The sequence below is a fragment of the Puntigrus tetrazona genome, chromosome 23, assembly GCF_018831695.1.
Source record: "Puntigrus tetrazona isolate hp1 chromosome 23, ASM1883169v1, whole genome shotgun sequence".
Classification (NCBI taxonomy): Eukaryota; Metazoa; Chordata; class Actinopteri; order Cypriniformes; family Cyprinidae; genus Puntigrus; species Puntigrus tetrazona.
Window position 1 is genome coordinate 4996787 of NC_056721.1, and position 15484 is coordinate 5012270.

The window sequence follows — 15484 nt, forward strand, 5'->3', positions numbered from 1 at the left end:
AGAGCCTTTCTCTCGGAAAAAAAAAATGTATTTGCTAAATATTAAATACTAACACTGTCGCAATTTGACGAACTGCAGCAGTTAGCATTTTTAAGGTCAAGTGTATGGGCAGGTAAATCACTCTAGTCTTGGATCAGTAAGTTTATTTATTTATTTAAAGATTTTTTTATTTATTTAAAAACATTTCTACTTCAAATGAAAGCTATTCTTTTAAACTTTATATTCTATTTTTAAACTATTATATTACTAAAAAATTATGGTTTCCACAAAAGTATATATCAACACGACTGCTTTCAACATTGATGATAATATTTCTAGTGATATCAAACAATTAATCCACATCTAAAAATATATTTTTAAATACTTTATATAAATGTAATAAATATATTACATATATAATATATTAAATATATTATATATATATAATTATGTTTATTATGTATATATAAATAAATAATAAAATATATATATATAATGTAAAAAAAATATATATATATATATATATATATAATTATGTTTATATTTATATATATATATATATATATATATATATATAATTACATTTATTATGTATATATAAATAAATAAATAATAACATATATAGAATATAAATATATATATATATATATATATATATATATATATATATATATATATATATATATATATAATTATGTTTATATTTATATATAATATAATTATATATCTAATTATGTTTATTATGCATATATAAATAAAGATGCTGTATATTTGTGACGTATTTGGACTGGTTTGTTGTTCTTTTCTCCTTCCATGTGCTCCGTGTGACCCACTTTGTTAATTGTCTCATTGTCGTCAGGTGTGTGTTGTTAATTTGTGCCGATTGCCTTGTGTTTAAGAGCCCCGTGTGTTTGAGTTCAGTTTGGTCCGGTCTTTATCCTGAGACGCGTGTGCTTTCTGTTGATCTTCCTGAGTGCCTGTCTTTATGTTTATTTGTTACTTTGTTTAAGATTAAAAGTTATTAAGATCATTTCCTCGTCCAGTGCTCCTTCTCCCTGAACCACACCGTGACAGTATTATTTTTAAATGTGTATGTTATTAAAAATATAGCGTAAAATATTTATATATGATATGCATTTTATGAATACAGATATGAAAATATTAAATATATAAATATACACAGTATTATGTAAACAGACTTTTATTTTGGATACACAATGAATCATTTCACAGCGCTATTTTACAACATTACTGTATTTTTGAACAAATGTGTCTTGCTGAGTATAAGCTGCTTCTTTTAAAATGTAACAATGAGTTTATTTATACTTGCCCAGCTATCCTGTGAAAAGCCTCGCAAACGTTGCCAAATTCGGCGTCTGCATCTTCTTTTGAAGCGCTAAATGTAGTAGCCTCTGCCGCCTTGTAAACAGAAGTTTATTTCCCGGTGGACTGATAAAAACCTGTGCTCCCTGACTCCTGGAAATTGCATAAAGCAGTCGGTCAGATCCGAGCTTGCTCTTGCCACTGATGTGTGCAATCTGCAGCCTGTCAGCGAACGCTTCTGGGCGGCCTATGGACGCGCCATCTGAGGCCAAAACTAGGTCAGATATGGCATAATGTGTCTAATGTGACCGAAAGCGCATGTAAGTGTTTACGTATTCCTTATTTCCCACATCTTAATTGGTTCATACGGCCTTGATGTTATCAAACGATGCTTAAAAGTGGATTAATGCGCTTGTGATGAGCCCGATCCTGTAACTTCCCGACCCGGAAGATAACGGCGAGTCTTGTAACGGATCTGAGCGTGATGGATGATGTAGTCCAAAATCTGTTGAGCTCCCTGCTTCTCTCACCCATTTTCCGAGAGCTTGGTTTTTCTTGTCTCGCAGCAGTTGTGAGTACAGAGGAGGAGCAATGAATTATTAAATGCGCCGTGTTTGAGCAGAAATAGAAACCTGCCTTCAGAAGTGCGAAAATATTGCTCATCAACAGGGAAAAGGATGCATTTGTTTAGTTTTAAAGAAACTCTATAATGTTTGCTGCTAATCTATAACAGGGGCTTCTGACAGCAATCTATCCAGTCATAGTATAGGGATTACATTTGAATAAGGGTTAACGTATGCATATTTTTTCTTATTTGTTTATTATTATTATTATTTATTATTGTCGATTTATTATTATATCAACTTATTAGTTCATTCATTTATCCATTTATTTATTTACAAACATGCAATTCTTTAGTTTCTTTTTTTAATAAAAACCCTAATTTTAATAAAATATTACTCATTTTATACTATTTAGCTTCACGATTTTATTGCATTTTCTTTTATTTTTTGCAATTAGATGTATTTATTATAATTTTATTTAAATAATGTGTAATATTATATAATATGTAATATGTAAAATTATTTAAATGTTTAAGTACTTTTTTTTTTTTTTTGCCAATGTAAAATGATTTTATTAAAGATTAATGAAATAAATAATGCTAATTCATTTATTCTTTGCACAATTTCTCCAATGTTTAATTTGCAGAGTAATTTTGGCATTTTATTTCTGAAATCTAAAAATAGTTCATAAATAATATTTTGTACTTTTTTTAATAAAATTATATTCTGTTTTATTATATATTATTTTATATTATTGTTGTATTATTTTATTTATTATATATTTAAATAATAGTACTATTTTAAAATAATTTTAAAGTAAAATTGCATTTTGAAAATGTAATTTAATTCAATTTACATTTGCTTCTGATTATTATTGTTCTAAATGTATACTTTTAAAGTGTGAACAGAAAATGATTGCAGGTAAAAGTGGCGAAATATGATTGGGATTTGAACCTTTTGTCTCCTAATGATTCTTTTCCTCTCTGAAACTTAGACGTGGCGTGTGTGGATGGATGGAACGAAACTAGCGATGGCCATTTTTATGACTTATTTATTATTTATCCTCTCATATCGGTGTCTTATAAAGAACAAGCAGACGCTCCCTGTGGCTGTTACTCCGAGTGCTGCTCTAATGATGCCGAGGGGTGGGAAACCAAACAGACAATCAGAGATTACTCACGGATCAAAGTGATTGGCACGTCTGCATCACTGACACCGAAGCATAGGGAAGAGATTTGTCACTCTCACGCTCGATGACTGTGATAGAGAGAAAAAACATTTCCATGCTCAAACAGCGTTACGGAGAAGCGCGCAGGAGCCCTGGCGAACCCTCGGCAGAAGCAGGTCTGACTAGTTTAGAGTTAAGACGCTTTGTGAGAAGTTAAGTACTGAAATCATTCTAATCTGCTTTCAGCAGACGTTTGATACTTTAGGACATTTGGAGACAAATTCAGTCTGTGTCGTAAAAATCCCATTTGGGTGTACTTGAGGCGTTTAGACCGTCTTCAAACCGCTATGAGAAGACCTAAGTGTTTATTGATGAAGTCTACAGCGACTGTAAACTTCAAATAGCTGAAAACTTTAACTGAGGTAGTGTTAAACTTTTTAACGACTGGAGAACAGTCATGGGTGTTCAGGCGGCGTTTGGGATGTTTCTTTATCGTCGCAGTTTGCAAAGATGCACGCGTTCATCCATCCAGAGTACAAAATGTGGTTTTAAGAGGTCAAACAGCCTTACCTGGTCTCGTGGCGTAAACGTAAACTTTTTAGCGAAATACGTACCAACAAGTACATATCACTGCGGTTTCCAAAAGAAATGAACACCGGAGGAAGTAAAACTCTGTAAATTTATGTGAAAGGAATCAAAGGTGTCAGAGTTTCCATTAATAATGATACGCTTGAAGTATATCATGGTATGACTTCAAAACAATATTAATATGCTGGGAGATTTGAAAATGTATGCTTTTGAACGTTAGCATCACGCACGTCCAGCTTCGTATGTATGGGTTTTTATAGACGGTAGCTTTGTTCGGTAGCTCACAGACTATAGAGATGCTCTGCTTCAAATCCTGTGTAACTACGCTTCTAATCTGTATGAAAGTAAGCTAAAGTGCATTAGTTTTGCTTGTTTAACACTATCAGGTAGGTTTAGGGTTTGATTTGGTGTAGGGCATATATCCGTAATGATAGAACATTAACTTTTAGCAACAGTCCCTGGATATTTCAAATCAGAACCGCAGCTATACATACCTATATCCATTTACACAGATATTTTTAAAAGAATTGCAAATAGGAAAAAACACAGAAAAGCCCATAACCAAGTCAGAAACATGGTGTAAAATAAAACTAAAATGAATCAGACTTTCGGTTCAAACTATGTAGCATTTTGTCACACAACACCAGTAGGTTTTGGATAAAAAAACGAATGCTGATTAAAAAAGGCTACAACATTAAGCAGCCTATGTTTGTATGTTTGTAATAACTGCGGAGCAAAAATTCCAGAAAAAAATGGGAAATACTAATAATAAACTGCTTGATGTGAGAATCAGCTGATGTCTATTGCAACAACAGCCTTTATTGATAGATAGATAGATAGATAGATAGATAGATAGATAGATAGATAGATAGATAGTGCTTGCTTCAGTCAGGAAGTAAAAGCCTAGTAATGTTTTTTCATTTATAAATCATGACTTTTGAGGTTGTTGTGCTGTTGATAAAGTCATTGATCTGTATTCATCAGCTTATTTTCACGATAATAGCGTTCAACAGTGGAATTCATTGGGGATGAACTACATTACCCACGATTTTATAAAGAAATCTCCACCAATCAGAGAGTCAATCAATCAATCAATCATTTTTATTTATGTAGCACTTTTAACAACACAGGTTGCATAGCAGTATAAAGTAGAAAACAAATCGCACCAAAAAGAAAATACACCTTAGCGCCCATCTGCTACCAATAAACATTATATATGATCATAAAATATGTAATATATAGTATTCATACATACATACATCTTCAACTTGATGGTGACTTGATTGTTCATGTTTGCACGAATCAATCGTGATCCAGCTTCATGTGTTTTTATGAATCTTTTCAAATCATCTTTAACGCTAATAACATGCTAGTTAGCCAGTTTCACAGCTGACGTTTACAGTCAGAAGAGAGGGGCCGGGTCAGCAGAGCTCATTAGCATTTAAAGCAGCATGGACTAGAAGAGCTCGGTGAAAACAGAGCTGATTTTGAAGAAGGTGATTTGTACACTAACACTGAGGAAGAACGTAGGTTACAGGCTTTTCGCTAAAAACCTAAAGAATCACATCAACTTGAAATGGCCATCCGATGACCATTTAAATACAGGAAAGGTTAGTTAATGCATAATACGGGGTTTGTTTGCATCAGTAACACTAAGCAATAGTGATATGAAGCTTGCTGGCAGGAGAAACCATGACCTATAACTGCTGCCAGCATGATGAAATCTGTTGATACAGTAAGTGTAAACACACACACACACACGGTCTCGGTCTAACCATAAAAACGGTCACACTGCACTGGTCAAAAGTCATCCCGTCCACCCGTCAACCACAGTGTTGTGAAGTGTCCAGATGGTCCTCTTTGTGGAACGGTCCACAGTGTAAACCCACAGGCCACGGTGCTGAGGTGTTAAACGCTCGACTGTCTGCGAAATAGCCAGCAGCAACGGCTCACCCAGTTCTGAAATGTCGGGGTCAGTCGGGGACTTGTTCTGCAGCCTCTCCGAGGATATGGATTGAGGGGTTTTCCGCTCTCATAATGGGATTTGTCCGCATGGTGAGCTGAAAGATGGAGCGGAGTACGAGGAGCAGCGGGAGGCTGAACTCCCTCATTCTCACGAGGTGCCGTTTGTGATGGCCGCAGATGGAGTTTAGCTGTCATATTAGCAGGGCGTCGAGTGCATGTGACGAGCGGCACGTGATTCCGCACCGAATCCCCCCAAAACAACAGGCGCTTTGAAGTAGAAAGAGAGACGGAAAGAGCTCCGTGACACCGTGGAGCGTTTCATGTAGCAGCTAAAAGACTGCAAACACACAGGCTCTGTAACGGAAACTAATTTGATGCTTGACTGTTTATAGAGGCCAAATACAATCCCGGGTAACATGCCATATTTACCGCTGGAAAATTTGGAAATCATTTTGAAAAATACGTTTTCGAGTTGGGCGAGTCATAAACTTTAACTATGATGGAGGGGGCAACCGATGCTGCTGTCAGATCTGTTCTCACAACAATTGTCGCAGAAGTAGTGTACTTATATAAACGATCATTCGAGGCATACTGTATGTCTTATAAGCAGTGAAATAAGCATGCATTTGATTGAAATTGTAGAGTTTTCAGCAGACTGCATGTGTGTTGAAACATCCTTTTGTTTATAGAATGCTATTTAAAAGTTATTTTAACATTTCAACAAAGTCATACGCATTAGCTACATCATAAAATGCTTATAAATTGGTCATTTTTTTGGTCATTCCAAAAAATGTTGTTCTGAGAGAATGCATGAGAGCGTATATTAAATGTTAGTCGATTTGTAAGAATTTATAACGTTACATAAACACTACTTTAGGTGGGGTTTATCTGTTATCGTGGGCATTCATCTCGATGGCAGCTGCTCTGCTAGTGTGCAAGCGCTCCTATGGAAGGATGTGACTAATGTTGTTTCTAATTGTTGAAATGTTTTCTGAACCGCCAGAGGAAAAACTGAAGTTTATGCTAACGCTCTATAGGGGAAGTGCGTGGCAGTGCTGAAAAAGCATGCTTTTTGTTATGATCAGTAATGTTCTGATTCTAAACCCGTGTTAGCATGTTTCTAAGCTAATACCGTTTCTCTAATAAGGACAAAAATTGTCAGGCATTCTCACAATAATACTGTATGTACTGTACATGAATTACTGAAACGGACATCTCTTGTCTTGAATCTGTTTTAATGCCTTGAATGCACAGCATACATTAAATTCTACAACCAACTACAGTTTAAAAGCACTTGTTTTGAACACATATGCATTCATTCATTCTTTTTCTTTTGAACGAAACATTAAAATAAATGTTTGCAAGAACGCAATAAATTGGAGAGCGACAGTAAAGACCTTTTATAATTGTTACAATGTTTTTGTCAAAAAAGCTGATTGGACTATCTATTTGTCAAAAAAATCAAGAAACCATGTATTGCGCTTTCCACACCAAACATTAAGCAGCACAAATGTTTTTAATATTGATAATATAAATAAATGCCTCACAATGTTTTCTGAAGGATCATGTGACACTGAAGACTGGAGTATTGATGGCAAAAAATTAGCCTTTGATCACATTTTTCTTTTTAACATTTATAATAAAAACAGACATTTGTACATATCAATGTATAATAACATTACTGCATGTACTGATTTTTTTTATTTTATTTAAAATATATAAAAGAAATGCATATACATGTAAATATTTTTAAAACATACTGTATGTGTGTATTTATATATACATGATGATAGATAATTACACAATACACATACATTTATTATGTGAACAAAAACGTTTATTTTGAATGCGATTTAATCGTTTGACAGCACTTATATTTTTATTGGTTACATATCTCATTCATCCTCGTGTCTGCTTCATTTCATACCGAACTGCACTGAATAACACGTGCTGGTATCAAAATAGCAAGATTTAATTTTTAGCATCACACACATAGCAACAGGTTCAATCATATCGGCCAGATACAAATGTGTATGCGATTATCAGAGCACTGCTATTTTTTTCTGATGCTGACTTTAACACAGCTAATAATGAAGACGAACAGACTTCTGCACCGGTCCTGGTTATTTGCCTGAATATTTCCTTAAAAAAAAAACTAAACTGTGTGCACTCTATTGGTTACACGTGGATTGGGACAAACCCATCACATTCGGTTTGTGACTTCCTGGCCACAATTAGGTAATTCGTAGCAGGTAATCCTGAGTTGAAAGAAGCTTTGGGTCGTTTCACGGGCCATTAGAGGATGAGGGGAGGTCAGGTTTGAGCAGGGAAGGAACGGCTCGTCTACCTCCAAATGTGATTACAACGATGCAGCGGTGAGCGTGTGCATATATCGGTATGATGGGATTTAGATCGCGTTCACCTTAAAGGACTAGGCCGGCTGCACGCGATGGCGGTGCCTGCTTTATTTAGCAGTGTGTCTCAGAAACAAAGTGCATTTACAGTAATGGAGACTTTTGTCATCTAGAAACATTGTAGTCGATTTCCATCTAAATAAGGTCGTCGACCTATTTTTGTGGTTATATTTCTATAGATGACGTATTTAATGCGCTGAAAGTGCAGGTTGAAGCACAAATAAAGCTTTTTCTTCTGTGGTAATTCAGAGAAAATGCACATAGCCCTGCTACACACTGCAAACTTGCCATTTCCTCCGAGCAAAGCTATGCGAGCTTAATCACACACGCTCCCAGATTAAAGTGTGTGTGTGTGTGTGTATATGTTCATCAGCGCTGCTATGGTGAGAGGTGGGAACAACAGAGACGTACGAATTGTTGCTAGAGAAACCTTCCCATGGGGAAGCACTGAACAACAAATACTTGCCCTGTTTAAAGACTCGTCCGAAGCTTGATACTGTCTGTCGGGCTTCTGCACCTATCAGCGCTCTGCTCTTTTCTGTTCTTACAGCGTTTAGCTGCAGATTCTCCTCGGTCCATCCCGACCGAATGTTTGGGAAATGTGCTGACAACGGCATCAGGCGGAGCAGAGAGAGGGAGGGAGGATGCTTTTGAATTATTCTGGGGTGGTAGAAGGATGCTATAATATCATTGAGAACGCCAAAACTGTGTTTATCTCACACGATTATTGTTTTAGCAACTATCCACACACACACACGCACACGCACACACACACACACGTGTGATTCACGCCCACAATCATAAAAATGGTGAACGCTTTTGGGTTTCCATGACCTCCTTTCCCGAGTCGCTCTTTTGTCATATCCCTCTCTCCCTTGCACTCTCTCTCTCTCTCTCTCTCTCTCTCTCTCTCTCTCTCTCTCTCTCTCTCTCTCTCTCTCTCTCTCTCTCTCTCTGTTTCTCGGTCTAATCCTGAGCTTTGGCCACATTTCTCCTCTTGCTGCATGTGTGTCATTTTGTGTTTCGTGTGTGTGTTTAGAGGGGAAAGCTCGGGCCATCTTGAAAAATTGATATTTGATCCCGTGTGTAAAGGAGAGGAATGAGTCCAGCTAGCTTCATACCAAACATCAACACCGCTCTCTTTAGCCTGTGATGTATGATGGATTTCTTCGTATGCCAAGCTGCCATTTTTAATGATGAAAAATGTCAGGGCCATATATATATATATGTGTGTGTGTAAAAACAAATATGACTACGTTGTAATGTAGGACAGCCCCGCCCACTGTGAAATTTCACTGAAATCTGACTGAACATTTTGCACTTTATGTTTATGTACTTATAAGATGCTTATAAAATATTTTTATTATTTTAAAATAACCCAGAAAATTTTACTGGGTCATGGGCCAAAGACAAAACGGAGTTTATAGCAAAACAATAAAAGTTTAATACATTATTTTTGTTCAATACAATCATTTTTTTTCACAGGGGGAAAAATATTCTAAGAATGAAAAAAATTCACAACAGCTATTTGAAACATTAAAGTAGACACTTTAAATGCCCTACAGAAATGAACCATGGTTTACTATACAGAAAAACATGGTTATTGTAGTTAAATCATGCTAAGCACAAATTAACTATAAACGTGGTTATACAAAAAACATGGTTACCTCACTATAGTAAAACCATGGTTAATTTTCTGATATGCTCTATGTATATAAATAATTGCTTTTGTAAATGTATTTTTAAGACACAGAAATGTAGTCTTTGACCCTCATATATTATGATTTTCTGCGATCTTGTCAAATCAACAAGTTGCTTGTTGCTGAAAGCTAGTAGTGTCTGATTAGGTACTTATATACCATATTACTGAGTGTTCATGTACCGTGGTATTTTCAGGGTACTTCAAAGAATCCCAAATCATAGATGTTCAAAAACATGGTATTAGTGCGTGTCTCCGTACAAGAGCAACTTGTACTTGTACACGTTAGCTTAGCTTTGCTTGTAGCTAGTCTTCATATTTCCCCTACAGATATGCCTCAGCAGAAATATTAAACTTCAGATTTAATCCCATGCATTACTGTACACAGGGAGAGATTAAACGCCAGCCATGACTGTCACTCATGTGTGCAAGCAATCTGACAGCTGATTTGAGACACTTTAGCTAGCATTAAAGCAACTGGCAGAGGTAGGCTACTTAAAACCAATCTCTGGTTACTGGTTTTAAAACATAGTTCTTTCTTAAGCTCACTTTTCTTCTTGCTGTAGGTATATTGGTCAAATCGCTTGAGCCACATGGGGTAAAGCAACAAAACCAGTCTAATATTTATTGTAAATGTGAATTTTCGTATTATGTGAGAAAACAATATTCATTCATTTTGGTTGCCAGTCTAATATGTTCAAAAATAAGTTTCATGCTCAAAAGGTTTTCTTTAAATATTGACACGGAACATCTTGATATGCTTTAACCGTTTTTAATTATTTCAGTCACTCTGTATTGGTCTTCTGGCAAGTAGCTTAAAAATGATTATAAGTCTATATGTATTAGCTTGTTCATTTATGTGCACTTTTCTGTGTTATTAAATCAGTTCTGTGTGCTGTGGTCCTGGTCGTAGCTTCTGATCTGATCTTGAGTGTGTGTGTGTGTGTGTGTGTGTGTAGGTGCCCCGGACGAGCCGTACGGCAGGACCTGTGTGTGTGTGTGTGTGTGTCTACAGCTCAGTGGAATGATTTCAGATCTCCCCAAGGTGCTGATTCTGGGGGCCATTGCCGCCGCCTCTGCTTTTGTGGTCACCATCCTTATCGTCCTGGTGTGTGTGGGGTGTCAGAGGTAAGAAAACACACACACACACACACACACACACACACACACACACACACACACACACACACACACACACATACATACATACATCTGGTTTACAGGAACTCTTCAGAATTTCTTAGGAGAAATGTTTTTATACTGTATTTTCTATACCCTTATCCTAACCTTACACCTAAACCTGAGCCATTTTTGATGTCCATAAACACTTTTTAGTACGTTTAAAGCTTTTGGTCTGTGGGACCTCATAAACTGTGTTTACATTGTAATACCCATGCCATTGTACACATTTGCGTCCTCATAAACCATATAATATACCAGAGAACATACACACGACTGCAAACACCTTATGGTCTATAATACTGGGGCTAAAAAACAGTTATTTATCATATTCCATATATTTAAAAAAAAGTGTTTATGTTCCTATTTTACCTGCAATATTACAAGAAAAAAAGTTGCACTGTTTTAAAGTGTCCTTCTTACAGTGTAGCAAATAATCATTAATTAAGCATAAGTTATTAATTAAGTTATATTAATTAATAATATATATATATATATATATATATATATATATATATATATATATATATATATATATACACACACACACACACGTATTAATGCTGTCAAACAATTATTTAATTAATCACATTCAAATGAAATGTTTTTACTTGCATAATATATCTGAGTGTAGCCTACTGTGTATATTTTTATGTATACATGAATACACACACACACATATATATACATAGAATTTATATCATATATAACATATAAAAATCTTATTTTGTTAAATTAATTGCAAATATTCATTTGATAGCACTAATATATATATATATATATATATATATATATATATATATATATATATATATATATATATATATGTGTGTATATATATGTATATATGTATATGTGTGTATGTGTATGTATATATATATGTGTGTGTGTATGTGTATATATATATATATATATATATATATATATATATATGTGTGTGTGTGTGTGTGTGTGTGTGTGTGTGTATATATGTGTATTTATTTATTTTATTTTATTGTAATTTTTTTGCATTTTTTTTAAGGTTTATATTAATTTATGACCATAACAGTACATTGTTCATAAGGCGCATGAGCTTTCCTAATTATTGGATTGCTATAATTATGCAGAATTTTCTTAAGTTGAATTATTATTGCTTAATAACGTTACATCAAAAACCTTTTGCATAACTTTCATTTAGATGAGTTCATCTTTAATCTGAATCTATACTCTGTCATCTGAAATGATCTCTCCACGTCTGATCCGATGTTATTAAAACTGATGTCAAAAGAATCGTTAACTGAAATCGTTAAGGAACCAGAAGGGTTGATTCCACAAACATCTAACGCTTTGTTCCCGATGTTTTTACGTTTGCTAATAAAAGTCTTTGTAGAGACGCGCCCCTCCCATGTGCCCAAAGAATGCGTCAGCTTCTTCAAAACTCTTCCTCCCCACCCTCGTGTCAGGGCACCTCCTCCTCTTTTTCTGTAGTTCTATCTCTCCCTCTGTCTCCATCTCTCCTTCCCTGCTGCGGAGCGACTTGATGAATGCTAATATCACTCCTTCAGCAGATTGCGTGCCCTCTGTTGGAGCCGTTTCGCTGGGAAATGCCTTAAGTTAAGCTCTGCGTCGGATGCTCATTTGTGACAAAGACTTTTGCTTAGAGATATTACAAGGAACGAAACCCTCCAACAAATCAGTTTCACATACTCTCAGGCATGTTCTATTTCTGTTTTACGTAACGTTTCACAGAAAAGATGAATAGGGACTATACTCGTTTGTTGCATACTCACCACAAAGTCATGTTTTTGCTGTACTGCAAAACAGCTCGCTCTGAACCTTTTACAAGATTGCTGTATAGAAACGGAGTGTTTCTGTGCTTTATTGCCACTCTAATGGTAAAAACACAGTAAATACGACTGATATTTAGTGCTCGGGGAGAAGGTTGGCGTTGCTGCAAAGTCACCAGATGCCTAATGGAAACCACACACTGAGCTCATTGTTCTGAGATACACAAATTATGATTGAGTAAAACCCCTGTTTCAGAATTAAAATGTTCCGTCTCATTTCCATCGCAGAAAATGAAAATGTGCTCACGTATTCTAAACAAGCACGACTTCTGTGGAACATGAAAGGAGAATTTTTATGCCGCTATTTTAAATGCAGCCAAAGCTTAAACTGCGTGTTTGCACTGAATGCCAGGTTGGAAACGCAAAAGAGATTTGTGAGCTGTGGTGAATGGAAAGATCTTTTAGAAAACTTTTCTACATTTCCATTTGCAAAATAGAGATAACAGAGTTTTAAAACAATACTCAAAGAATTCTCAATTCTCAAAAATTAAAATTTTTAAAAAGCAAACACAAAAAAACCCCGCAATAAAATATGATAACATCATTATTTTTAAATATTAAATCTGTTTTTCCAAATAAACTCTTAATTTGTTGACTGAAATAAAACTTATGTAAATAAAAAGGTAATGAAAATATTAATTCCAAATATACTATAATAGCATATTAATACTAAAATGAAACTTGTTCAGAAGATTTGACTGGATGAGACTTTCTATAGGTTCAGTACACGTTCACTTTCCAGTTTTTGTGATATAATGTTTATTACTACAAAATTTAATTGGTTTTCCTTTTTAATGAGGCACAATGCAAGTGAATGGGGCACATGTGTAAACATTAAAACACTTACTGTTTTGGCAGTATAGCCACAAGACATATTGGCCTCATTTATAAAGTGTGTGTGAACATGTCTGATCTTAGCAGGTGCGTACGCTTAAATCTACTCCAACGCTCTTATTTGTAAAAACAGGCTTTGACGAGGAAAAGTGCTTAGCGCCGCGTCAGGGTCTGAGCAGATCTATGCACTTTTTCTTGTTTGAGTTCTGCAGGTTTTTGGAAATGTAAGCTGTTCTTGCAACTCGCAGCTCTAAATTAAAGACTTTGGATGATGACTGCACTCTAAAAAAACATTGGGTTGTTTTGACCCAGCAGTTTGAGTTAAAGGTTTAACACAACCCTCGGGATAGTCACATTTTACCCAGCGCCTCAAAAAACCTTCTTTTAAAGAGCCATCTCTTCAGAAACTTTTTATAGTTTGAAGAACCTTCGTTCGCCACAAAGAACCTTTTGCGAAATAGAAAGGTTATTCAGATGAAGTGGCTCTTCTATGGCATCATGAAGCGCCTTTATTTTTAAGAGTGCACGTGGAGAAAAAAACAACAACTTACTAACTTTAGGAAAATGAATATTTGCTAAAAAAGAACTCAAGATGCAGATGAGTTTGTTTCTTCAACGTAATGTATATGTAGCATCACATCACTTGATCACCACTGCAGTGAATGGGTGCCGTCAGAAAGAGTCCAAACAGCTGATAAAAACATCACAGTAATCCACAAGAAATCCATTAACATCTCGTCAGTTAAAAGCTGCTTCCATCATTGAGGCATTTTAGTTTTAAACTTTAAAACTAACCTTTAAGCCATTAAACATATTTGGTTACATCAAAATTTAGAGTGTCATAAACAGACGAGAGTTAAAAATGTCTCAACGATTGATTTGTTTCTTACAAACGCACAGCTTTTCATTTCACCAGATATTAACCGATAGACTGGAGTCGTGTGGATTACTCGTGGATTATTGTAATTAGCACTAAATCTAGAATATTCCTTAAAACATACGGCTATGCTAAAGCTCGGTGTTTGCTCGCTCAGCTGTTATTGTGCTGTGTGAGGTTTTGCAGTGCATTCTGCGAGTCATGTGTGTAGACGCGGGGTCACTAATACCCAGGTGCACGCGTGTCCCTCCGTCCCTTTCTGACCTTCACAGAGGACCAGAGCCATACACCCTTCACAACAACAAACTAACCACAGACACTGTCATCACGTTATTGCACAACCCCGATTTCAGGAGCAATCTTTAAGACGTCCCTTTTATAGCTAGCCACGTTACAGACCTGATGTCAGTTAACTTAGTTAGTTGCTAGATGTTCTCCCAGGTGACTCTTTTCAGAGCCAGCTTTTTCGAGACCTGCATCAGGCATCAAATTCGAAATGAACTGATTTAGTGGATAAAAGCGTAAAAACCCTCTCTTTACGTTCTCTGTGTTCTGTTGTGAATAAAATATTGGCTCGTGTGATTTGAAAGTCTTTTAGGTTTCATTTCATTCAAATTTAAAAACATTTATCCCAACGTTTCCGGTATTGCGGTTGTACTTAAATCCCATGTTACCAATTCATCCATATAAGCCGCCTTCATCTAGTCTAGGGAGTAAAGGAGAGAGAGATGGAGAGAAGAGAAAATCCTCTGTTTCACAGATTCGCCCGGGTGTGAGAGATGCTGCGGATGTTAAAAATGGGGTGAGAGTGAGAGGAACAAAAAAGAGGTGTGCTTGAAAAAATGTGTGCATTTCACAGGCTGTTGGATTGGCGGAGAAAGAGAGAAGCTATAATTGATGTCACACCAGGTGTGTGTAGGGAATGAGAGGAGAAGAAAAGCGAGGGAGGAGGGATCGTCAGGGTTACCTATCCATCCTCTGGCTCTCTCTTCCTCCGGTACACCTGCAACACGTCTCGTCCCTCATGATTTCACAGTCCGTCCCTAGATGAAACCAGACCCTGGCAATC

General features: G+C 35.9%; 1 protein-coding gene across 2 annotated transcripts in view; it reads left to right on the forward strand.

Moving 5' to 3' along the window:
• LOC122329057 overlaps positions 1-15484 on the forward strand; it is a 46517-nt gene that overhangs the window by 14653 nt on the left and 16380 nt on the right. The window contains exon 2 of one of the 2 annotated variants that reach the window (XM_043225262.1): positions 10659-10827. The exons of the other annotated variant lie outside the window; for it this stretch is intronic. Within the exon in view, the coding sequence (XP_043081197.1) occupies positions 10724-10827 (104 nt within the window). The 5' untranslated portion in view covers positions 10659-10723. The remainder of the gene's footprint in view (positions 1-10658; positions 10828-15484) is intronic. 2 annotated transcript variants of the gene reach the window in all.